Below are 27,877 nucleotides of genomic sequence, written 5' to 3'. Positions count from 1 at the left end.
GTCATGAGCACCCAATAATACAAATAAAACGTAAAGACAAATAATTTGTAAAATACTGGTAATATAATTATTGTATACATTTTAATGATACGGAATAATATTATATTGTGGGGCCCCGGAGAACTTTAATAAAATTTTAAATTCAATCAAAATGTAAATATTATTGCATTTAAATATATTTAATGTATATTTTCATTTTACATTAAATAAAAAAACATATTACAATGTAACCAATACATGAAATACTGTTTTAATTTTACTTTTAATAATTATTCAAATTACATTTTATTATTACCAAGAACTGCTTTAAACCTAACACTTTTGTTGATTTTGATTGCTTCTATTGTCTTCATCTTTATGTCGCTTTGGATAAAAGCATCTGCAAAATTACTAAATGTAAATGTAAACGTAAATGTAAACATTTGTGATGTTGCAAAGTAGTAAATTTTTAAAGAAACAAAAACAAAACATCTATTCATTTACTAATTTATTTACTACTTCTAAAATAGCGACAGCTAACTTTGCTATGTTGCATTGTAGATTTTTGTTTAGGAAATGAAATGTTGACATTTCATGCTTTTAAAGTCATTTATCTGGGCAGATAGACAGTTGTATGATAAATGATTGAAAAAAGAAATGTTGATTCTCTCACCACCTTGTTTTTAAAAAACAAACTTAAAGAATACAGAAAATTCTGTAATTTACAAAATATTATTACTAGCATGTTACATAAACTGTGTATGATTCCTTAAAATAAAACAAAATATCAGACGAAAATAAACAGAAACAGTTCATGTTTACAAGCATCAGAGATCAAAAACTATTTAGCTTATCTATTACTTACTACAAATATCTTATTTACGATGTTTTGGACATGACATGTTGAGATCAACATCTTTGAGAGTCATTCATGTGGGCATTTCTCTGATAAATGATTCAGATAAAAGAGAGGCTTTCTTGCCACGGCGCCTGAAATACTCTCTGATCATCAGCCAGAAGCATTGTATCCAACATGAACAATCACTCGTAAAAACCATTTCCTTTCCAATCAGACAACACCCAGTTAATACAGTAAATTTTGCTACTGGTAGTATAAACATTTGCTTTTTGGAGACCCACATATACAGTAGCCTGCTTAAACCAGATGACTGTTCAAGGAGATGTTTTGTGTTGTAAGGCTTTGTAGCCTATTTTTAGACATAACGTACATTTTGCTTAACCCTCAGCTTACTGGGCACACATAACATGCTAGCAATTTGAATACTAGCTATGGTTCTCACAGAGAGAATGTGTTCATGGTGAGAAGATAAGTGCTCAAATAACTCATAGATAATTCATCTTATATCATTCTGTAGGATTCAGGTGTCCTTCGGGGGCAAATACTTTAAGTATGTATTTAAACACATAAACAATTACCTGGCCTATGCTTTGTGGTTGTAGTAACAAACTTCAATACTCAAGAGGCACTAGAACTTCTTTAAAATGTCTGTGCATTAAACTAGATACATCATTATTCAAGTTTAACTCATTTAAAGAGCATTTACTGTTTGAAAATGTAACGCTGCTTTGACATAATCTGTATTGTATAAAGTGTTATGTAAATAAAGGTGACTTGACTTGATTTGTTTCGGGTCTAATTAGATTCAGAGGGTTTAAAAGGGTAACCTTCTCATTTCAATGACTGCTTCCAAATCATGCTTCTATCTTACAGATATGAACATCTCCTTCATATTTAAATCTAAAACACTTCAAGTGGATCCGCATTGTCTGTCTAATCCCATTGTTCTTGTAAGTGGCCCCTTTTGTTTTGGGCTCATTTGTTTGGTTGTTGCCAGGAGGGACTGGCACGTGAACAAACACCCTTCTGCATTGTGCTTGACCCTGGACGCGTCTCTTAAAAGCGTGTGTGAACATCAAAACACAAGCCCCAAATCAACACTGTAATCACTAATAGCCAGTATGAGAGCATGAACTGATGAACAGGTGACTTATTTGTGAAGAGGACTTGATATGATGGTGGAAGGGAACATCACAGCCTAGGTTTGACCCCTGAAGGTCAGATGACATGTGACGTATAGAGGGTGAAGGAAGGGTTTCTAGTGCTCGTCAACAGAGGCAACAGTGCATTCCTGAAATGGCCTTGTTGCTCTTGATCTTCTGACACTTGAGCCATTATGGGATGCACTGACACATTATGACATTTTCATTGCAGTGATCTTTTTAAAGGTGATCTGTTACTGTACCATTTCGACCACATTGGTGAAAAGTGCCGTTTGAGACTTGGAGTCATGTGACAGACTTTTCAAATATTATATACCTGTATATAAAATATTTAACCTTTATATACTGTATTGTATCCCTATGTTGTGTTTTTCACAAGCCTGAAACTTAACAGCCACATTACTTCAGATATTATATATGAAATATTAAAAGAAGCTGGTAACATGGTAATCATCTTTATATTGCCTAGAGACCGAGCATAATAGAGCCTCACTTTACTGACCCTTATGACATTTTTCTTTATATAAAATGACTCTGAAAATTACCAATCCCCAAAACATCCACAGTATCATTAAAGCAATTTCAGGATCCTTATGAAAGGAATTACTCATTAGAATGTATTTTCTGCACACTTATTCAGAGAGCTCTTATGGACAAATGGGATTCAGTCCTGTCATCACATCAATCACTTCAACCAGACCTGGGTATGAAATTAGGGTGACCACTTCTGCCATCGTTTAGAGCTTTTCAGTTAACAGCAATTGCCAATCTTTCATCTTTTCCACCACAACCCAGTGTTCAACGGGGAAAGACAGGCGAGGAGGAAATAAATATTTGAAGAGTGATAATTATCTTATGACACATGCTGTCATTCAGTGCTTCAATGGGATGTGGACGCATGTATAATTTTGTCATGCAACACAACATTTACTTATGTTAAAGCACTTGTTGTGTTTAAAAAGTACAAAAAATAAAAATACAATTTTGTTGACATTTTAGCAATAATTAGCATTTTCATCAGCTAGATTGGTAAACATTTTGATGCGCTAAACTAGAAAAAGGGAATTTGTCTATTATTTATCATAGCTCATTTCCTCCACTGAATACAAAATAAAACAATGCTGCGACTTTTTATCCTACAATTCAGATTATTTTCCCCTTGGAATTGATTTTTTTTTCTTCTCAGAATTGAGAGATTATATTTAGGAACTTTGAGAAAAAAAGTTCACGAGTTTATTGAAAGAATATCAGAACTGCAATATATAAACAATTGTATCTCGCAATTCTGACTTTCTTTCTTGCAATTCTGACATTTTTTTTTTTTTTTATCAGAATTGCGAGTTTATATCCCATAATTCAGACTTCATAACATTCAGTACTGTGTGTTATTCATGGCAGAATTGTGAGATATGGTAAAAACATCATTCTGAAAGTGAATCCAAAAATATTGTTCCTCATGTCATTATTGTTGTAGTTTGGATTTCCCTATTCTCAAAGAATCAGGCTCATTATTATAATTTCCAATTAGTTATTGTCTTTGGTGTGAACAGACCCTTTAGCCTCCAACACTATCAACCATTCAAAATGTTATACTGAACTCAGTGTTTCATGACCATCAAAAAAAGCATTCTGCATTCTCACCTGTTCCATATAACAGTGCCAAAGATCTTCTGCATCTCGCCCAGCGCAGCCAACAACAGAGATGATTTCCCACAACCCACTTGGCCCACTATCATAGTTAACTGACCTGTAGAGAAAATCAAATCAAGAATCAAGATAAATGGGTTTCAAGGAGCAACAAATCATGATAAAATAATTAGGGATGCATGATATTGGATTTTGCAGATATCCGATATGCCGATATTTTTCAATAGCTAATGCCGATATATTTCCTTTTGTTTGGAAACAACACCAAATATCTCCTGTGCAGAAATTATAAACAAATGATTTGTAATTTTGGTTCGTTTTTAAAAAGTGAAATAAACAGTAATAAAGTTATTTTATGATGACAGTACATTGAAGATTTTTAAATATCTATAATAAACTATATTCAATCGCTGCATTTTTTTTTTCAAAAGATGCAGTGGTGACCTTAACATTTTATTTTAAGATATAACACTTTTAAATAGTCTCTTAACTCATAATTTGTTTAAGAAATATTACATATTAATGAATAAACCGGTCTTATAAATTTATTTAAAGTGTCATTTTTGTAATTTTTTGTTGTTGTTGTCCATGTAAGCAATAGATCTGACCTTTAAATCAAAACATACTCGTGATTTTATGGCATCAACTACTGCGCATGGTCAATTAATGCACATTGTCTAAAGCGCAAGGTGCAGGTGCACTTAGGGCGTGTCTGAATCCACTTTTGCAAATTTAACGATGGGAAAAACAGTTTGGTGAGCCTGGCGCATGGTCTATTGTAAGGAAAAGAGCAGCCTGCACATTCTTTAAAAGTCTCCTATTGTTTTCCATGTAAACAAGGAAATCATATGGGTTTGGAATGTAACTAGATTTTTTCATTTATTGGTAAACTGTATGTTTTAAGTTAGTAGATGGGATAAGGAAATACCCCAAGCCATTTTCAAAGCAACATGAGCGCCACCTTCAGTATGTTTAGATATTTCTATTATATTTTTGATAGGACTTACCAAAAGGAATCTTAATATTCACATTGGACAAGGTTGGGGTTCCATCAGTCCAGCTGAAATATCCATTTGTGATCTGGAATGGATATAAAGGAGGACGACTGTTATTCTCATTCATAATGGGTGCTCAGTTTCCTGTTTACTGCCCGATTACAAAAATAACCTGCATAGTATTACCTTGATGCAGATATCTTCATCATCCACCGCCAGCGGCTCGTCCTCTTGCTCGCTCGGAAGGGTGAAGCTGTTCCATTCGTCTCTGATGGGTCGCTTACGGTTCACCACCTTCAGAGGCTTTATCAGAGGTGAGAAAAACAACATATCTGATGAAGTTCGGCATGAACAGCCTCTTTAACAGTGCTAACCACTCCATGCTGACCAGTACTATGATATTATAAATATAAATAATGTATTGTCACAGTCATGAATAAAAATAACACAATATTGCGACTGGATTAGTGAAACTGTGGCAGCATAAGCCTTAAGGCCTATTCATTTCAAAAACTAGAATTTGACTTTTAATCAAAATAATGCATTTCTGTGGGCCTATTCATATGTGAAAATGTATCCACAGCTTTTTTCCATATAATAATAATAATAATAAAAAAAAAATTCTGATGAGATGTCAGACCATTCCATGAAAAAAGATAATTATAGAAAAAATAAATAAATAAATTACATCAAGAATGAAACAAATTTCAGATAAAAGGTCACATTTAAATTAATAAATGTATATATGTATTTACTGAATAAATAAATTAATGATTCAATACATTATTTTAATAATAAATGAATTATTTATTCATTTAATTAGTTCTTACATTAAGAAATTAAATATCAGACAACAGGCACATTTTAGTCAAATTTTAATTAAAGTATTTATTGAATTATTTAAAACAATTTATATATTATTAAAGCATTTATTTTTATGAATGTTGTCAAACAATTTATTGCAATTAATCACATTCAAAATAAAAGGTTTTGTGTGTATAATGTGTATATTTATTATGTATATATAAATACAAACAGATTCATGTAAATATTTAATAAACATTTTATGTTTACTGATGCATCTCAAAAAATTAGAATATCATGGAAAAGTTTTTTTTTTTTTTTACATTTCAAAAAAGTGAAAATTCCATATATTTTAGATTCATTACATGTAAAGTAAAACATTGCAAAAGTTTTTTTGTTTTAATTTTGATGATTTGATCGGACTGTTTCTCATCTTTCTCTTGAAAATATCCCATAGATTCAATATGGTTTTCAGGTCAGGCATGTTGGCTGTTGGCAGGTGATGAAGGTCTGCTGGAAAAGGAAATCAGCATCTCCATAAAGCTTGTCAGTGAAAGGAAGCATAAAGTTCTCCAAAATCCCCTGGTAGACAGATGCATTGACTTAAGATTTGATAAAACACAATAGACCAACAGCAGCAGATGTCACTGCTCCCCAAATCATAACTGACTTTGGAAACTTCACACTGGACTTCAAGCAGCTTGGATTCTGTGCCTCTTCACGTATCCTCCAGACTTCAGACCTTGATTTTCAAATGAAATGACAAATTTACTTTTATCTGAAAAGAGGACCACTGAGCAAATGTCCAGTTCTTTATCTCCTTAGCCCAGATAAGATGCTTCTGACATTGTTTCTGTTTCAGAAACCCTTCAGTAGCCCTTTTCCTAAAGATGTCGAAATGTGGTGACTTGATGCACTGACTCCAGCTTTGGTCCACTCCTTGTGAAGCTCTCCCAAGCAATTGAATTGGCTTTGCTTAACAGTATTCTCAAGCTTGCGGTCATCCTTATTGCTTTTGCACCAATTTTCCTTCCAGTCAACTTTGCATTGAAAATACTTTGATACAACACTCTGTAAACAGCCAGATCTTTTAGTAATGACCTTCTGACTTATCCTCTTTGTGGAGGGTGTCAATTATTGTCTTTTAGACCATTGCCAAGTCAGCAGTCATACTCATTATTGTGGTTTCAAAGAACAAGAGATACCCAGAATTGATATTGTAGGGATGTTCATTTAATCTAACACAAATGTAAATATTCCAATATTTTGAGAGACTGGATTTTTGACTATCATGAGCTGTTAAGCTCAAAACAAAACAACCTTTGAAATGTTTTACTTTACATGTAATGAATCTAGAGTATTTGAAAGTTTCATGTTTTTAATGTTACAAAAAAATAAACGTTTTCACAATATTCAATTTTTTTAGATGCACCTGATAACATATTTTCTTAAATATATACATGAATTTGTTTGTATTTATATAAATAATAAATATACACATTATACACACATATATTATGCAAACAAAACCTTTTATTTTGAATGTGATTAATTGCAATTAATTGTTTGAATATAAGATAATATAAGAATATTGGAGGTCAGGGTGCCATATTGGAGCAGGGAACTCAGGAGGCCATGGCAGAGCAAGGAGCTTGGGGAGCCATGACAGAGCAGACAGTTCAGGAGACCTGGCCATCCTGGGCTAGACTTGGGGACTGGAGCCCTCCTTGGGCCGGATATGGGGACTGGAGCCCTCTCTGGGCTAGACTTGGGGACTGGAACTCTCTCTGGGCTAGACTTGAGGATAAGAGCCCTCTCTGGGCTAAACTCAGGACACTGAAGTGACCGACGGGCTTGACATCAGCGCGGCCAGTCGGCTTGACTGCTGAGCATCCAGCAGACTTGACTCAGGAATGGTTGGTGGACTGGGGCGGGGCAGGTGGTCCAAGCCGTTGGTGCAGTATGTGGGGGTTCCGGGCGTGGGGTCTGCTGGTGAGACACAGTGTGCCTCAGAGGGGGCTGGAGTACGAGACTGAAACTTTTGGACTAGCCTGCTACATATTTTTTCACTTTGATTTTCGGGGTGACTTTGATTTCAGCCCTCTGTAGGTTGATAATTTTAATTTCCATAAATCGATGTGGCATCCTTTCATTCTATATATATATAGATCTGATGTGTTTTCAAAGTGTTCCATTAAATTTTTGAGCAATAAATTGATTATGCACATCATTTATTGAACAAAAATATTGTAATTTATTCAATAAAGGCATAAAAAAACAACTCGTCATGGTGTTACATTTTATCTGCCATTTCTTTCATTCTTGATGTGAATAAATGTTTATGGTGAACTGACTTCACTTACCAGGGCTTGATATTTGTTGTGATTGCTTGAATTGGGCAGGACAGTTGCTCTGGGCTCCTGTTCCCCTCCAATCTCATCACAGGAGAAAAACTCACTGAGCTTCTGAACACTGGCCAGAAAAAAACAATAAAAACAAAGTAATTCCATATTCAATCACTGCAACTGGACTCTACTTATATGCCAATTATTTATTTGCTCAAATATCAAGAAATAACTCCAGTTTGGTGGCATTGTGACATCCTTCCAAGAAAATAAAACAGGACTAAAGTGCATACCTCTCTGTAACCAATAATATCACACACTGAGTTATGCAATTATCAATCATAGTATAGCTTTATTCACTGAAAGAAAATCATACTGTGCGAGTAAACCTGTACTGCCTATTGCTTGACATTCAATTCCAGTCTGAAATACTACCACGGCCCAACATGCAGAAAATAAATCCAGAGAGAAGCAAGACTTTGAGATGTCAGACAGATGCATTTTACTCTCTAGTCTAGAGTGTTTTGTTGCAAATAGATTATATTGTAAAGTGACTTGAAAACAGCTGATGTTATCATGAAAAATGTTTACATCAATTTCTTTCATCAATAATCTTTTATGTCATATATTGAAATCGGTGGCGTGCTTTCCAGGCAGCATTGATCTATGACCTGCTTGTACACTATAAATACAGCCTTCCCTCTCTAAATGTGTTCCACATGGTTGGGTTGATGAGACTGAACCTGAGGCTCACAGACACACATTTCTTGTTCACAAGAGAGTGTATCAGCGATGAGAAGAGAAGAAGTGCACAGCTGATGTGACGTACATGAGAAACACATGGGGACGATTCATTATATTGCTGGGTGGTTAATTAAAACCTGTAAATCCTGAACATGCATTGTTGGCAGTAAATCACTTTCATATGCAGAACGACTGCTATCGCAAAATACCACACACAGATTGAGCATTCAATTCTACCATGTAATTGGTGCAGCAGAAGAAGTCTGGGTTGTAAAAAAAAGGAAAATAAAAGTTTAATGTTAACCCTATAAAGCCTACTGTATCATATTTGATACATCTTAATGTATTTGAAGTGAAAGTGACATTCAGCCAAGTATGGTGACCCATACTCAGAATTAATGCTGTGCATTTAACCCATCTCTCTCTCTCTCTCTCTCTCTCTCTCTCTCTCTCTCTCTCTCTCTCTCTCTCTCTCTCTCTCTCTCTCTCTCTCTCTCTCTCTCTCTCTCTCTCTCTCTCTCTCTCTCTCTCTCTCTCACACACACACACACACACACACACACGGAGCAGTGGGCAGCCATTTATGCTGCGGCACCCAGGGAGCAGTTGGGGGTTCAGTGCCTTGCTCAAGGGATTGGAAAATTAAATAGGTAATTGTGACTTTTTATTACCATTCTGATATTGGTTCTCCAAATTATGAGTCTATAGCTTGAAAGTTGCAGAATTGTGAGATAAAAAGTTGCTGTAACTTACTACATACTTACTACTATTTATACTACAAAACGTCATAGAATTGTGCATTAGTACGCGATTTGGGACGCAGCTAAAGTGCTAACAAAGTTGCAATAAGCTTTTTTGTGTGGGTGTGTTGAAACAAAAACACATTTAAAAAAGTCTTAATTTCAACTCTTATTTCATATGTCAGACCTTGCAATTTTAAAGGATCAGATTCCAAACCTATTTTGCTGCTATTAATTGTTTTAATTAAAAATTACAAATGTTATCCCACATCAGTGGTTTGTAACTGACCTAACCAGGGCTTTGACAGTGGAGCGGACGACACTGGAAAGCAGGAAGAGAGGATTGACCAGGATGTGGAAGAGCGAGAGAGAGGCGAAGGCCACAGCAGGGGACAGATCTCCATCATCTGACAGATGAACATGAGCCACGAACGTCTGAAACAAACACACGGGAGCTTTTAAACTTCAGTATGTGTTTATAGATTCAATTAAAAACAGACCTACTGTTTTATACTTACAACGAGAACTGCTGCGATGGGAATAGCTGTGTTCATGAATACTGTAAAAACAAAAAAAGATGCAAAAATGTTAAGTGAACAAATTACTTTCTTCTCCTTCATCTATCCATGTGTCCATGTGCTGTCACTTGATAAAAATATACCTAGTAATTTCCCAGTAGAATATATTGCGTTACATACTGTGTATGTCCACTATGTAGTGAAGACATATTGAGATAGAAGAGCTCCTCTAGAATTCCTGAAGTGTCCAGGTAAGCAAGCGATTTCATTACAACCTGTTTATGAACACTGACAATGATGTACCAGTGTAATAAGCCAAGGCACATGGTTAAGCAGTCACCCACAAGCGCAATATATATTGCCATTATGTCAAATCCACAGTTCAGAGGTCTTTCTACATTCAGAAAAGTGCTTGTTCAGCTCTTACAGCTCTGAGAGCAGCTTTCACTGCTAAATTAAATGTTGCTGTAGAGAACCAATTTCAAAACAGGGGCAAAGGATAACAAGTTTTAGATTATGTTGTTATGCTGCATACAAAATATTGAGAAATCATGTACCCTCAAGTTAAGAATTTACAAAGAGTTACAAGTAAATTTGAATTAAAAGTTACATTTTGAAGTAAAAAAACGTCTCAGGTTACAAATCTAACCATGGTTCCCTGACTAGGGAACGAGACACTGCGTCCTCTAGGTGTTGCTATGGGGAACACCTTGTCGTGAACCGTGTCTGAAGCATACATTGAAAAAAAACCAATGAGTTGGCCAGCGACAGACTCTGACGTCACTACCGGCGCGACTATAAACAGGCACCAGGAGAACACGTCATTCAGTTCTTCATCTGAAGCTTGCGTCCGAATCATGGCAGGGAGCTAGAGGACGCAGGAACCATGGTTACATTCGTATCCTGAGACGTTCCCTTTCAAGGGAACTTCGAACTGCATCCTCTAGGGGTCGCTATGGGGAACAGTATACCCACCCCGCCATGCTAAGGGGAGTGCAGGCCAGAATCATGGCGAACACTAAGTACCAACTATACCTTTTCCATGGGAATTGCCCCAGGGACATTAGACGGCTGTCCGTGACATTACCCCTTATGGCCAAAGGCCTAGGCTACATACCCAACTTAGTTGTTAGGGCCTCAGGGAGTAGAGCTGAAGGCTTGGAATCAAGAAATATTCATTTAAAGGGATATGACAAAGTACCTTGCCTGTCACACAGGGGTTACCGCTTGCTCTTGTATAAGCTTGCTGAAAGAGCTCAACAGATCCCTAGTAGCAACACCCTGTTTAGACAGGTATCCAAGGATACATAGGTGGAGCGGCACCTAAGATGAACAGAGCTTTTACCAACTAAAGAAAGGGCAAGAAGCAACACCCCAAAGCCCTCACCATATAGGATTTTAGAAAGAACGCAGGGCACTAGTGTGCAAACTCACCACAGTGTGGATTTCAGAAAGTGCGCAAAGACTTCACGTGCACACTTACCATAACATGGATTTTAAATAATGGTCTAAGGAGGGGGCTCTTGTGGCACTCTGATTGAACAGCTCATAGATGGAATGGTGCATCCCAAAATAATATGTTTGAGAGTAGTGTTGTCAAAAGACCCGGTACTTCGGTACCAAGTTGATACAAAAAAAATTAAAATGTCACGGTACCAGATTTCTTTAAGTACCGGTGGTACCGATTACCCGGTCAACCCCTTTCTTGACGCATACAGCGCTATGATTTCCGCGAAGCAGAAAACGGGGACGAAATCTCAAAATCCAGTCATGAAAATGAAACTTACAGTCACGGAATTTGTCAAAGTTAGCATAAATTAATCAAATCAAATCTCCATATGGACCAGTATCTGTAAATGTTAAGCCGCAAAAGTTGGTTGAAATATGAATCCTGCATGTTCTGTGCATCTCTGTGTGAATGAATGAATGGCAGAGACGTCCGGGTTTGTTTACTACATAGACTGAAGCGAGTGACGCTTGCAGTAATTTCAGCATCTTCCGTCTCAATGAGGACATAAATGCATAAACATCACCAGAACTGTTCTGAGTCACTTCATAAGCATTTAACTGTTTCGAGTAAAACCAGTGTCAATTTAAAGGTATTCACGGTAACCTGTCAAAATAAAAGTACATTTTTACATAAAGGCATTGTGCTAGAAATATTACTACTATTTAGTAGAATGCATGTGATACTGCTACTACTGTTGAAAAAATTTATTTAAAGAAATAAATCACACAATATTTCTTCCATGTTTTAATTTTAATAGCAAATCCCCTTTTTTACCAAAAAATAAAACGTGTTTAAATTTCATTAATTAAAAGACAAATTAAATTTGGGTGAAACTTGTTTACTGTTTTTCATAATTATATTACTTGTAGATAAACTTTAAACACAATTGTAAATAAGTATAAAGAATGGCATTGGTTTTATGGAATACTGAAATTTTGGTACCGTGACAACACTATTTGAGAGTCATCAACTCGATCTGTGGTAATAATGCTTGAGCACTCTGGGGGAAAAACAGAAAACTCAATCTCACGTGAGAGGAGAACTCCGAATTCAGAAAGAGAGTAGTACTCATAGGTGACCCTTTTTGGTAAAGGAGAGTGCTGATAAACTACCATGAGAACCGCCCAAATAGCCCCTCATGTTGAGGGAAGCGGTGCTTAAAGTGTATAAATAAAGATACACTGGCTGAGTGGAGACCAATAACATTCCTTAGGTCTTGCCTACCTCCCCGTGACCCACGATTCCTCTTACCTCTTCCCCGCAGGTGGGGGAGAAGTGTGAGTCACGACACTAGAATTCTGTTCAGGCTCAGACCTGGACCTTCATGGAATGAAGGATTTGAAGGCACAGAGCGTGCCTTCACCTCCCTGAACTTCTTGACTACTGTCTCAACGGAAGTACCAAAAAGTTTGCAAGGCGAATCCAGAGCATCGAGAAAAAAGCCCCTTTCTTTCTTCCCGATGTCTGCCAGGTTCACCCACAGATGTCTCTCCGCTACCACCATGGCTGCCATAGACCTTCCCATGGTGCAGGCGGCCAGCTTGGTAGCATGGAGAGAGAGATCTGTGGTGAGGTGCAGCTCGGCTACCTGATAAGGAGATAGGCCCTCGTCTTTATCCAGGTCCTTCAGCAGATCAGCCTGATATGCTTGAAGCACTGCCATTGTGTGCAATGAAGCCACAGCCTGACCTTCTACATATGTCTTGCCATTTAAGCAAGATGTATCCTGACGGGGCTTAGATGGCAAGGAGGGAGATTTAAGAGAAGATGTCTCCCCCACAGAAAGATAGCTAGCCAGCGTCTCTTCTACAGGGGCCATCCTCTCATAGCCGCTTTCGCACATCGCCACGATGTTGGCATAGCTTGTATGCTGAAACCGATGGATGAGAGAAGAAAATTGCCTTTTCCATTCCTTTTCGACCGTTGCATGGAGATCAGGCAAAAATGGAAGGCTCACCTGAGCTGGAGGGCTATGGTCAGAAAGATCATGCTCATTGAGCCGACCTCGCTGCGTCACCTTACTGGCACGTTTCCAACTTTGCTGTGGCGTGATCCATAACCTCCAAAAGCTCTACATACGCGGGGCAGCAGGATTGAGAAGGCTCAGCCTCATCTTCTTCGCCACCCTCGGACATCTCCAGCTCTTCCTGGGTAGAACCCTGCAGAGCACTAACCCTCAGTATCAGAAAGTGTTAATGATATAACATCCTCCTCCTGAGGCTCACTCTCGTCAATGAGCGTGAAAGAGAAAGTCCCTAAACTCCTCAGCCAGATCCACCTGTGATCCCCACAAGCTTACTCTCCTCTGTGCCTCAGCAGAGGTGGGTCCTGAACTGCGGGAAGCAGATGGCTGCCCCTCTTTCATAATATCTATATGTATAATTTCCTCCATTTCCAAATTATATTTTGGTAAATTATGAATTTTTGTCCAAACAAACTGTAAAGAAAACACAATTTTATATAAAAAAATGCAGGTATTTCTAGCATGTATGTACAATATATGTACATTTTAAAAGTAAACATAAATAAGAATATTGAAAAAATAAATAAAGTAAAAGAATAACAAGAACAGTAAGTAAATTATTTACTTACGATTGAGATCGGGCTGTGTGTATGTTCTGGGCCAGCAGGGAAAAATCCTTCTTTCTGAGCCCTGAAAACTCAATATAGCTTCCAAACTACAGAAGGGAAAGTGCAGTCCCATGAATGCACTTGTTTTTGTGAACAGCTTGTTGTACAGTAAGCGTTGTAAGTGCCACAGCAGATGTAATCCTACATTCAGCAGTGTAAGAAACTTCAGCACATTCACAAAGTTGCTGATAGCTGAAGGATGCTGGATCTGCAGAACTGGTTTGCCAGCTGGCTGCTGACATTACTGAACGAATAGATGCCTTAATCTTGCTAATTAAAGAATAAAGTTGGTCAATAGTAAATCAGCAAATATCTGTTTATGCTGTCAAGTAATTGATGATAAATAATTGATGTTGGCAGTTTTAAACTCATGTATAATGCTTACTTATACAAAACTTTAAAACTTACACGTGTTGATGACCCAGTTCTGTCTAGATATTACTGACAGAACTGTAGCTTTCACTTCAGCACTCTGACACACTTTTATATTTATACTGTATACTGTACACTAACATTCAAAAGGAAAAATGTTTTACGTTTTTGAAATAAGTCTCTTATGTTCAAAAGGCTGCATGCATTTGATCAAAAATACAGTAAAAACATTACATCTGTGACTACTATTTTACAACTATTTTCCATTTGCATATATTTTAAAATGTAATTTATTTATCTGATCATACATGAATTTTCAGCATCATTGATGATGTCACATGATTCTTCAGAAATCAGTCTATGATGATTTGCTGCTCAAAAAATTCTTATTCAGCGTTACTAACACTACTATAGCTTTTACTAATATCTTGAATAAAATGTTGTTTTTATAGCTTTTCTTTTCATTTACATTTTTGTTCAAATTTAGAAACTTGAGCGTGTTTTATATATATATACATATATTAATGCTGTGAAATGATTAATCATGAGTAATCACATCCAAAATAAGTTTTTGTTTACATAATATAAACGTGTATGTACTGTGTATATTTATCATGTATGTATAAATACAAACACATGCATGTTTATATTTAAGAACAAATGTTATGATTATATATTTAATATATTTAGAAACAATATAAAACTATAAATATATACATGTACAGCGATTGTACTGCTTTATATTTTTATCATGATGCATTTTTTCAGGTTTGATAAATAGAAAGGTTTAATTTTATTTGTAATTTTTTTTGTATTAATTATACATTTCTTTACTGTTACTTTAGATCAATATAAAGCATCTCTGCTGAAATAAAATAGTTTTATGATGTTACTGAATTCAAATTTATTACGAAACAAAAATTAAATATATATCATTAGTTTGCAGTAAATGTAATATATAAGTATGTAGAACATATAAAAAGTTTAGAGTCCAAGAGGAGTGTCTTTCTTTAGTCAATCAATTCACAAAGCTTCATGGGATATGGTGGTCACTGCTGGCTATTAATAACCTTGGAGCTCATGGTGTTTCTGTCTTAAAAGGTTTCAAAAGAATTGTTAAAAATCTATATTTCTATAAAGAAAACAAATGGGATTTTTGTACTATATATACTGAAGCATCTCAGACATTTAACCAGAAACTGTAGTAACTATCACCATCTCTCGTGGCTGAACAGTTTTCTCCATTGCCTTCACACACTGAGCAGAACGAATAAAAGAAATGACCTGCAGTCTGACCTGCTGACATGAGCATAACTCTGCTGTGAGCTTTATGTCAGAAACATTAACTCTGTTTCTTTTGAGCCGACAAAGGCTTTACAAGCTCAGTCCAGAGACAAGATGTTTTTTTTTAAATCTTAATACCTACAGGGATAAAAGTATAATCAAAGTGATGAGTTCTGCTGTGTCTACATCAGGCTATCAGATATTTCACTGCTATCGCTGCAGTTTACACTGCTGAGTTTGCTGTCTGACAGGCTCTTTGCCCATTTCCTACTGAAGCTGGAAGGTTTTTGATGTTCTCGTTTGACCTCCTGCTATATTTCCTGAGGTTATTTGCGATTCTTTTACCTATAGTTGTTGTTCATTAAAGAGTAAGTAGTGAAGAATTGAAACCTGTGGATCTTTTGAATGTGAAAACATTGATCAGTTTACTGTGCAGTAAACTCAGCAGGGAAGAAAGCAGCAATTCAGACTTGATGGCATGAAGCCAAAGTCTCTTTGCAGCACTGCATGCAGGATATTCTCCTGCTGAGCAACACAGTCCTTCTCCAATATTGCGAATGTTGCAAAAATACAGAAATAAGAGATGAGAGAGAGAGATGAGAACTTTGTAGTGTAACCTTGGCTTAAATCAGAGAGGCTTTAAAGAGCAGCGGTGTCAAAGACACAAAAACACTCCACAGATGCAGCCAGCAGCTCTCGATTGTAATTTTCAGTGCTTTGGGAGTTTGTTAAAGGTTGTATTTCTTACCTCCATTTATTAAAAAAATATTTAGCATCTTGTAGCATCTCCATGAGCATTTACAAGACCAGCCCATTAATATTGATGTATTTTCTCGGCATTTTTCCCCTGTTAAAGTGTGTTTGGCAAGAAACCAGTGATAAAAATATATTTATGCATGTTTTGCTTCCACTTCCCAGCAAGCATGGCTGAAGAGAGGCTGAAATATGAAAATGTTGATCTCAGAACAGCTCTCTAACACTACTTGCTGAAAATCATTTGGAAAATGAATCTATGATTTATTAAATATGTGAAAATGTTATTTATATAAAAAAGAAACAAATAAATAAATATAATTCTTAAAATTAAATACGTGTCTAACACTTTTGTTATCATTTATATGTACAGATATATTTAGAAATTAATTATATATATATATATATATATATATATTTATATATATTTAACTTAAAACAATCTTCACATAAACCCATTGTAATAAATGTCATATTTACCTGTGCCTTTCAGCAAGTAGGAAATATAAAGAAATTTTATAAGGTGTTTGAATGCTAAATTCTAAATTAAATGTATATGAATCCGTTAAGCTACAAAAATTATTGATTTCCTCTTTTTTTTGTTTTGTTCTTTAATTAACAGACATCACAGCAGCTGGGTTATTAGGCTGCTATTACTTTAAGAGCTGCCACTGCTGAACATGACATGGATCTGACATGCACACTCGTGGTTTCATTCACACTTTAATATTAAATGATACAGGCTACATCGCGTGGTGTCGTATTTGTGCGTGCAATTGAAGAGCACGCGCAATGAGCATAGTATAACGGCTGACCGGGCAGGAAGATTGTTTTTTACTGATATATGGCCAGACAACATCTCATCTGAACGCAGTCCACTGATGTTCTACTGAAGCTCCTCATCACCTGTATCGTTTCCGCGCTCGTTTGACTCGCGCCTGGAGCTGAGGTGAAGTGCAGTGCCCATCTAAAAATTCTCCAGTTTGATGTGGTCATAAAAACGTTCTGCGTCTAAATAAACGCAATTCTTGTCAAGAAAAAGACAGAAGCGGTGTTTGTGAGTAGCTTCACCCCTGCACTAAATATTTTTTATGCTGTTAAACTGGAAAAATGTATTACCCGTGTTAACTTGCTAATATTGACAGCACTAATATTTAGTTTTATATAAGCATTTAAATTATTGTTAAATATACTGTACATACATGCAAAGACACACTTTTATATTTTTATTTTAGCAAAAAAGAAAAAATGACTTAAATAATAAGTATATATTATTAATGTATATAAAACACACACACACACACACACATACAAAGCAAATAAAATTATAAACTATTAAGAACGATTTTTATATATTCTTTTACATTTTATATGTATTGCATTTTAAATATTAATTTTAATTATTATTCCAGACTTTGCAATTTTACACTTATTATTATCTAAAATAAGTCTGCTACACTGGGTCAAACACCGTTTGCAGCGATGCCTGTAGGCAGTGATAACTCATAATGCTGTGTGAATTTGGTCAGCTGACCCTAAAAAGCATGTTTGCTCTCAGTCTTAATATTATCGGAGGTAACTGTGAAAGCTGAGTCTTACTGGATATGGAGGTGTAGAGGGCAAAGGTCTGCAGACTGGTGAGCTCTTTGCCCCGGGTCTCCTCCACGCTCGAGCAGAAGATGTGCTCCCAGGCATAAAGCTTCAAGAGCTTGATACCCCGCAGCAGTTCATTGGTCTTCTTCAGCCGCTCGCTGGAATATTCCTGAGCATCAGCACATAAATTACACATTAGCAACAATGCTAGAGGCTCCTGAAATCTCCTGGCTCTTATTTGAGCTCAATATTTGACAGGTTTATTATTTGAACAATCTCTGGCTTTCCTGTACAAATGTCAACTGTATTTGAACAAAATCTATATGTGCACAGTTACTTAAGACATTAAACAAAGTAAAGAAGCTCACCAGTGTGCTTTTCTGTGCATCTGATAACTTGGTTGCCACAAAGTACTGCACCGGAGCCAGGAGGGTGATGACCGTGGCCCCTATCAAGGCACTTATTCCCAGGAGGTAGTAAAGGAGGATGATTCCCACTATGATCTGAAACCAAGAGGAAAATGTCACCTTTTTATATTCAGTAGCACTTTTGTCACAGTAAGTGCTAAAGACAAGCTTTATGGCAAACTGCCCGGTATTTTTATGATCAGGGAAGCTTAATAAGAATAATTTTTGATGCCAAAGATCTCACAGTGTGATGATCCCTCTTTGTAAAATATAGAAGAAGCTGTATATTCACAGACAGCACTTTTTTCTTTTTCTTTTTGTATGATAAATTACTTTTATATTAGCATTGCACTAAAACAAATTATTAAAATACTGCCTGGAAATGATTTACTTTATTTTACATTGACATTATGTCTTATTTATTCACAACATAACCCATATCCCACATATCAATATTTATCCACAATATATACCCCATTAAAAGAGTAATACCTGAAAAATTATTTTTATTCTCACAGAATTTTTCTTCCCACAAATGATCAAAATATCATGGCATTTTTACAGTGGGTAAAACTTTTAATATTATGAAATATTATAATTCAAATGTTGACATAACATTTAATTAATAAAGTTTAACATTTAGTTATGAAAAAATATATATATTATACTGACATTGACAATGAAACATTTCTACAAGTGACAGTCCATTTTACACAAGATGAGGGTTTTGAGGACAAAAATATTGTTATACAAAAGCTAAAAATAGATCTTGCAGATGTATCTGACATTTCATACTGTCTACTCTCAGGAGAAACACGTTCAATAGCAGGAGGAGTGTGAGGAATACTGAGCGGCTGCAACGTTTTTACATTTTCTTTTGTTCAGCTCACGATCCGTCTAACCAACTCATGTCATGCCATTCAAAGATAAACCTCAGTCTGTGGAGAAATTACATTAAAACTTTGACTGATATACTGGTAATTTATTTTACACATGTAGGATTACATCCTGTAATCCAAAGCGTAAGGGAAGTTCTCTTTAAATTATTGAATTATTGTATATTTGATTGATATTAATTAGCATTGATATTTGCATTGACAAGTTTTTTTGCATTCCCTGTGAATTTGAATGAAATTAAAGATTGGGTTTAGTAAATTATTGGATAAATTTTGCATTATGAGCGTCATTACAAATTTATAAACCCAATAATTACACAAAAGGTCTATTTTTCTTCTTCAAAACTCAATGAAACTGTATGTGTTAAAGTGTAATCTTTGAAAATAAATAAATAAATAAAATCACAAGATTATACAATAAAAATACAATAAAAGATTTTCCTTGACAGATAGCCCTAAAATTATTTTAGAAGTAGAAATGACGGGACCATTATAAAACAAAGCAAAGCAAAACAATTAAGCAAAGCAAACAAAATAAAACAAAGCAAATGAAACACAAAGCAAGGAAAGGAAACAAATAAAAAAAGACCACACAAAGCAAGACAACACAAGACAAAACAAAAAGAAATACAAGAACAGAAAAACTAACAAAGAAACAAAAGCAAAACATAAAATAGCAAAAACAAAACAAACAAACAAAAAATACAAAGCAAAGCAAAAAAAAAGCAAAACAACAAAAGACAAAGCAAAAACAAATACAAAACAAAAAAGAACTAAAAGCATTATTCAAAAAAGCAAAAAAAAAAAAAAAATTAGCAAAACAACAAAAGACAAAACAAAAACAAATACAAAACAAATCAAAACAAAAAAGAACTAAAAGCATTATACAAAAAAGCAACAACAACAAAAATTTGCAAAACAGCAAAAGACAAAACAAAAGACAACAGAGAAAAACAATATAAAGCAAATTGCAAAACAACACAAAGTGAAAAAAGTCAAAAAGGTCAAAAAGTTAAGTAAAACAAAAAATGACAAAAAAAATGTAACAAAGCAAAGCAAAAAAAAAAAAACACACAAAGAAAAAACACAATGCAAGGCAAAGCAAAGCAAACCAAAACAGACACAAAACCAAGGACAAGGGTGGAGGGGGTGTCTTTATGTCACTTAATATAGTATTAACCTACTACATTACATTCATTCATCAGTTTTACCACACTGTCGGGATGTCACTGGATACCCAGAGTAAAGTTTGGGATCTACAGATTCTCTATTATAAATTAAAACTGTACACACACTATAAGAAAACAGATTAATAAATCTAAGTCTCTAAAATAGTCAAGTTAAGATTTTAATTCAGAATTACTTTGACTCCTGTTGGGACTGGACATGTTGGACTTAAAACAACATTTCTTCTTAAGTAGGTCAAGTGCAGATAACATCCCAGATAAAACCCATGTGAGGGAATATCTATTTAAAAACTTGCTTCTCTGAGGCAAATAAGGCAAAAACGACTGAAACATTTGACTCAAAGCCCATACACAAACTCACATCAATATTCCCCAATGCATTGAACTCTATAGAGAAAGGAACCTCATGTGAGGCTTTACCTGAACTGGCATTGCAAACAGGTTGGGACACAGGAAGAAGAACCACATCAGCTGTTTGGTGTCTATAGCGACTAGGTTGCAGATCTGGCCCACTGTCATTCCCCCCATGGACATGTTGGAGGTGCAGAGACGCATTATTTTATTGAAGATTTTTGTCTGGAAGTGAAACCGGATATCATATCATATTCTACATCCAATAACATATCCAAGATGGCAGCATCCACGACAGCACGAGCGTTTGTTTAGAGTCATTATTGAATGTTTGAATGAAGTTTCAGTTTTTTTGTTTTGTTATGAATTTTGAAATATCTGTACAGATTGCAGAAGGATTGCATGGGACTTTTCTGATTGCTTTCTGTGGTAGAGTTTGTTTGGGAAGCCTACTCCTACTTTGCTTGGGCCTGGATCGGTGGACTCATCTGGGCAGTTGTGGGTCATCGACAGGTGGAATGCTTCCTTTGAACGGAGCTGTGGAATATCCTTGCTGGTGACGGGAGTGGGTTTTGGCGCTGTGTGGTCCTCTACGGATCCGCGTGGAACAATCTTGCACTGCCTTGTTGGGCTATACATTGCATTGCTTGATGTGGTTCTCCCATTCATGGAATTGATTGCAACATCACAGACTTTTTTGGGGGACGCGATGAGGCGTATCGCTCCTGAATGGCGTTTTTAACAGTAGCCTTTTTTGTGCTGATCGCGGTGGACTACACCGGGAATAAAAAGACACCAGTGGTTTGCTCTCAAAAGGTATGGACAGATTTTTACATCTCATCTGGAGGAACCTCCTTGGATATCGGTTTTTCTGAGCAATTACACCACTTATTCCTTGTGACTACTGGCTCTGTTCTGTTGGATTATAAGAACTGCTTTATTGTCCTAAATCACATTTTTACTAATGCTTATAATGATTCTCGATATATGCCTAAAAAAAAAATCTTATTAATTTGTTTTTGACAAACACACCTCACAAATTTTCGGATGTAGGTGTGTTTGCAAACGATTTGAGTGATCACTGTGTCATTGCAGCGGTAAGAAATACAAAACTGCCTAAGACTAAACCTAGAATAATGTTTAAAAGAAATTTGAGGCACTTTTGTGAGCAAGCATTTTTGCATGATTTGTCTTGTTTTGACTGGGACAGAATTGTACTTATTGACAAGGTGGAGCTAGCTTGGAGGTATTTTTATGAAGGTTTTATTAGTATTGTGGACAAGCATGCTCCCTTTCAGAGGTTAAGAGTAAAGGGACGTGACAATGGGTGGTTTACTCCGGAGCTGGCTAATCTTCTTCGGCAGAGAAACCAAGCCTGGGCTAAAGCCAGGCAGTCCGGGACAGTTTTAGACTGGCTCAGTTTTAGACAGTTGCGTAATCGTTGTACATTTCTTATTAAAAAGGCAAAATCAGATTTTTATTTAGCAGCTACAACGAAAAACCTAAACAATCCCCGGAAATTCTGGAAAGTCCTGAAATCGGTATGTACCTCAAATTGTCATAATGAATTACCTCCATGTATTTTTAAGGATAAAACAGTCATATCAGAAAAGTCTGCAATTTTAGAGGGTTTTAATAAGCACTTTGTGGAAGCAGGTTCCTTGTTTGAACGTCAACTCCTTGCAAACAAATCAACATTAACAAACTGTTTTAATTCGTCAGTTCCGCCCCAGAAATCGGTGGCAAGTAAAGAGCCCTTTTGTCTAAAGCCTTTCTCCGTCGCTGATGTGAAAACAGCTCTTATTGCTTTGGACCCTAGTAAATCTCCTGGTCCTGATACTTTAGAGCCTTATTTTTTGCAAATAGCTGCTGATTTTATTGCTGAACCAATTGCAATTATTTTTAATCAAACCCTAGTCAACAATGAGGTACCAAGAATTTGGAAATTGGCATATGTACTCCCTCTTTTAAAGGGAGGAGATTCCGAGTGTTTGGATAATTATAGACCAATTCCCAAATTACCGATTTTAGCTAAAGTGTTAGAAACATTGGTTGTTGATCAGTTAAAAGACTATTTGGTTTCCAGTCATATTTTGTCTGATGTACAGTCTGGATTTCGAAGGCAGCATAGTACTACTACTGCTGCAATGAAGGTCATTAATGACATTAGTGAGGCAATGGACAGCAAAAACACTTGTGTAACACTTGAAAATTCCAAATCAGAAACTCTGAGTGTATCTTTTGGAGTACCACAGGGATCAGTCTTGGGTCCAATTTGATTTACTATTTATATTAATAACTTGGGTGACGGCATTTCTCAGGCTCATTTCCATTTTTATGCTGACGATACCGTTATTTATTGTGAGGCTGCGACTTTACACCAAGCTTTTTCTTATTCACAATCTGCTTTTAACCTTGTCCAGTTACAACTGCATCAGCTTAAACTAGTTTTGAATGTTGAGAAAACTAAGATTATGCTTTACTCAAAATCTAAGAAGTCTTTGGACAGTTTACAAAGTATTTTTGCTATACATGGTGAGCAGATCGAACAAGTCAAATTGTATAAATATTTGGGTTTATTAATTTATGATCAGCTTTCTTTTAAGTTGCACATTGATAAACTGGTACAAAAGCTCAAATTAAAAATAGGATTTTATTTTAGAAACAAAGCCTGTTTTTCTTGAAAAACTAGAAGAAGATTAGTTGCTGCCACTTTCCTCCCTGCACTTGATTACGGTGATTTTCTCTATAGAAATGCGCCTGATAAATGTTTGTCTTTGTTGGATACTGTCTACCATAATGCATTAAGATTTGTGACTGGATGTAAGGCATCAGTATATCATTGTACTTTGTACAAAATGACAAACTGGCCCTCATTGTCAGTGAGGAGGCATATACATTGGCTTATTTTTATTTATAAGTCTATGCTGGATATGCTTCCATCTTATCTTTGCTCCTATATGTCACGTAATGTTAGTTCTTATAATTTATGCTCTGGTAATATGTACTTGTTATCTGTACCTACAGTTCGTACAGAGCTTGGTAAGAAGGCTTTTAGTTATGCAGCCCCATCCACTTGGAACACATTACAGTCTGAATTGCAATTGCGAACTCTGATTTCTATTGGTGAATTTTAGCAACGCATGAAAGTCTTGGAAATAGATGCCATCAATTGTTGTGACTGTTTTTAAAATAATCAAATTGTTTTAAACCTATGGTTAGTATAAATTGTACTTTTAAGTAGTCTGATGTTGATGTTGTATCTGAGGATATTGTTTAAATGTCTCTTGTTGTTGTGTATATGTTTGGTGATCATATTTGTAATTATGTGCTGTTAAAATGCTGCCATTTTGGCCAGGTCTCTCTTGAAAAAGAGGTTTTAAATCTCAATGAGATCATCTGGTTAAATAAAGGTTAAATATAATAAAATAAAAAATTAAATGTTAATTATAAAATAAATAAATTAAAATAAATTAAAAGGCTAACAGTTTTTAACTAACATTACCTAGCATTACAAGTTACATAATCAGGTTACTTTTTCAAGTAACTGGTAAAGTAGCGCATTACTTTCAAATTTACAACAAAAATCTCTTTCAAATCAGTAATGCAAATATTGCTTTGTCTTTTCTTATAGATCGTTTGATATGTATTGAGTTATTTATCTTTGACCTAAATGACGGCAGCATCCATCTATGAGGAATGTCGCTATCAAACATACAAAATTATTAGCCAATCAATGCACTGGGTGATTACTTCTGAGTCAACAGTCTGCCACACCTATTCAAACAGAGCGTACTAATGATGGGGGGGTTAAAAACAGGACAGAAAATAGCCTATTACTTCTAAATTATGTTTTCTATGAAAATTCTTGATAACATTACAAGGGGCTTCAGGGTTCAGTCATTTAAAGGTTATGGAGTCACTGAAGTCTCTGCTGCGCTGACCTGAATGGCTCCTCTCAGATTGATTCCAGTCTCGATAGCAACATAGTAGGAGGCCTGGAGGAAAGTCCTCTGGAGGAGCAGAGCGGAGAACAGTAGCACAGCGAGGACATAAGCATTAGCAAGAAACTCCTGGGAGGAGATGAAGTAGATTCCAAGATGCTTCACCTGAAATACACCAAACCATTTAGTGTTAGCCATGACTTCCTCAATAAAACTAGTTAGGCAGTGAGAGGTTAAAAAAATAACTGTGAATTTAACGGTAAAATATTGTAAAATGCTACAGTAAAAATCTGTTAAATGGTTTATGGTAAATTCCTCTACTACTGTATATAACGGTAAAAAAAACTGTATTGGACATCAAATTTTACTGATGTAAACCATTTTGTGAAAGTGAAAAACACTGTAAAAGTTACGGTGAATGACCGTAAATTGACATTCCCAGAATTCCCTGCAGTGCATTTCAAATTTGATATTTATTGGTTGAAATAACCACGTTTCTTCTTATCAGTTTTTTCTTATCAGTTTTGTATAGTAGGGTTTTGTGTTACATTAAATGTTGTTTAATGATTGTTTGCATTATTTCAGTTTCATGTGTGTAACCACGATGGTGTTTAGTGTCTGTGTGAATGACACTGTACACCTTCTATTAACATTATATCAGATAATGTTAAAACCGTAAAACCGTATTTTTGTGTTAAAATTCCAGCAACATCACCTGCCATTTTTTTTACTGTAAATTTTACAGATTTTTTTTTTACAGTGTATGTTTTATAAACTAAATCAGTTACTACGGCACTATCCTGTCACCAGTCAGCAATTTTCCTTTAAAGAGAAACCACAGGACACTAATTATAAGTCTAATATATAACCTATATCATGTAATTAAAGATTAGAGCAGCAACAAATGAGTCAATTAAACCAATGAAAACGATTCCCCACTGACAGAACAATAAGTCTCTTCACTGCATTTTCAACTTATGAAATAAATAAGAATAGGAATAATTAAAGGAAATTTAATCACCACTATACAAATGTGTAAGCTATAGATTCTCATTAAAAATGAATACGATTTCTGAAGAATTTCTACCCTGAACAGCACATTACAGCTATTTGTTTCCTCTATTAGAAATACCATAACCATAAATTAATCATGACACTCAGTTATTACTTTCAGCAGATGTGTGTCCCCTCAAAGTTTTATTAAAAAGTTTAGAAATCACCCAATGACCCAATCTATCTACAACAATTATAAAATATCCACAATGTTGCAAACAAATAAATTAAAGTAATTTGGAAAACATAAATAAATCATGAAAATATGAATTTATAAGACAAAAAACATAGGATGACTATTTTCTAAAGCAAGCACTACTGCTTATGCCTCTCTCTAAATAAATCAATGCAATTACATGCATGATGGCCATGGCTTTCAGTGTGGTAACCAGATAATTAATTACTTTTTAATAACATTTTATATTTAAAAAAATGAAAAGATTAATTCATATATCTAATATTGGTGTCTTGCCATCACTAACTCCATGTGGTGAAGTGGATTACATCATACAAAGACATCCAAACAGGCCGACATCCGAGAGCCAGAGAGTATGCTGTTAAACTTTTTAATAATTGATGACAGCAGCATGACGATAAAACACTTTGTAACACAAGATGAAAATGTTACAACGAAAAGAACCCTGGCCAAAAGTGAGTCCCCAATAATTTTCCCCTTAAAATACCTCAGAGAACAAAAGCACTTGTTCATGATGACAACAAAAATACTTTAAGAATTGAATTTCAGTGTCTTTTACTTTTGGACCAACCAAAATTCTGCTTTTATTCTTGGTTGTTTTATACATGGCTCAGATGTGTGCAAAAGCAGTTATTGCTCTTACCGGTGGCTGAATGGTGTGGTTTTCTTTACTGAGATGGTGCACAATGCCGGAGATGCAGAGCGGCCCAGCAAAGCCAAGCAGGTCTGCCATGAAACGGTAGGTGATGCTGAGGAGGAGGGGTTTTCCGAAAGCCTGTCGTAGAGCCGTCCAGATCCACTTGGGCCACAGAGTGCCTTGAGGCCTCTGAATAAGTAACAGAAAAGTAACAATAGATACGAATAGAACCAAGATTTCCATGAATGCATCTAAATGATTCACTGTACTACAAAGGAGGAATTCATAATATATCTGTTCTAAGCTTGCTGTGTACTATATACAGCACATAGACAGCTACAGTACCTTCTAATCCAATAACCATCATGGGACCTCATAAGTGACCTTTTGAAATGAAGAAATTTGATTCCAGCATTTGAGTTAGCATGTTGCTAGGCGAACTATGGGAATATTAAGTGTAAAAAATAGAAAGCATACTCCAACACCAGCTAAATCTGATCGCTTTATTGTTCAGGTTGTTCATGTAGGCAGCTTTCTAGCGCTTATAAAAGGGCTTTTATCTTTTCTTTACTAAACAGCTGTTTAGTGATACAGGTGCCACATGTTCTCTCTTATGTCTTATGGTTATTAAGATTAATGATTAAGAAATTATTCAAACAAACAAACAAACAAACATTTTTTTTCGAACATTTTACATCCTAAATGTCTTAGAAAAATGAATTTACACAAACATACTGAGAAATTAGGAAATGAGCTATTCCTTCCTTGTGTTTTGTTGTTAGAATGGATCCTGATGTGACACTAATCCTGAATTATTGCACTAAAGGACGGAATCAATCGTATGTAGCATTTATTACGGGTATTACTAATGGAGTTCATCCCGAGACGTGACCGATGCCACATCCTGCTTGTGCCGCACGTGAAAACTGTCACGTTATGAACTCTCACAATATCCTTTTACCTGGAAATGTGCACACAGACACGTAACTGCATACGTCATGTGCTCTCTACTCCCATGAGAACAGAGATGTAGAAGTCCCTCACCCCGCTGAGGGTCAAAAGGTCACTGCATTCACAGAGCAAAAGGAACATCCTCTGTATTCTGTCTGTTCTGATGACACGTACGCTCTAGACATGAAATTTAAGTGCTATTCTACATCTGTCTTACTGTGGTTTTGTGACGTATGTGACTTTTCACTTCATCTTCATCATCAAAGAGAAAGCTGCCCTCCCCAAATCCACAGATAACAGATGGTTTTTTTATTTCTA

General features: G+C 35.7%; 1 protein-coding gene across 4 annotated transcripts in view; it reads right to left on the bottom strand.

The window, feature by feature from the left end:
* Positions 1–27,877, bottom strand: part of LOC132124603 (ATP-binding cassette sub-family C member 8-like) — a 92,114-nt gene that overhangs the window by 50,220 nt on the left and 14,017 nt on the right. For all 4 annotated transcript variants that reach the window (XM_059535690.1, XM_059535691.1, XM_059535692.1 and 1 more), the window contains 11 exons: positions 26,615–26,797; positions 24,723–24,887; positions 20,848–21,003; positions 18,306–18,440; positions 17,944–18,106; positions 9,795–9,835; positions 9,566–9,711; positions 7,811–7,919; positions 4,830–4,946; positions 4,656–4,728; positions 3,643–3,748 (listed from right to left, as the gene is read on the bottom strand). In XM_059535690.1, the coding sequence (XP_059391673.1) occupies positions 3,643–3,748; positions 4,656–4,728; positions 4,830–4,946; positions 7,811–7,919; positions 9,566–9,711; positions 9,795–9,835; positions 17,944–18,106; positions 18,306–18,440; positions 20,848–21,003; positions 24,723–24,887; positions 26,615–26,797 (1,394 nt within the window). The remainder of the gene's footprint in view (positions 1–3,642; positions 3,749–4,655; positions 4,729–4,829; positions 4,947–7,810; positions 7,920–9,565; positions 9,712–9,794; positions 9,836–17,943; positions 18,107–18,305; positions 18,441–20,847; positions 21,004–24,722; positions 24,888–26,614; positions 26,798–27,877) is intronic.

The sequence above is a fragment of the Carassius carassius genome, chromosome 43 (assembly GCF_963082965.1).
Source record: "Carassius carassius chromosome 43, fCarCar2.1, whole genome shotgun sequence".
In the NCBI taxonomy this organism is placed as follows: Eukaryota; Metazoa; Chordata; class Actinopteri; order Cypriniformes; family Cyprinidae; genus Carassius; species Carassius carassius.
The sequence above is the reverse complement of the archived record's forward strand: the minus strand, read 5'-3'. Positions and strand labels throughout refer to the sequence as shown.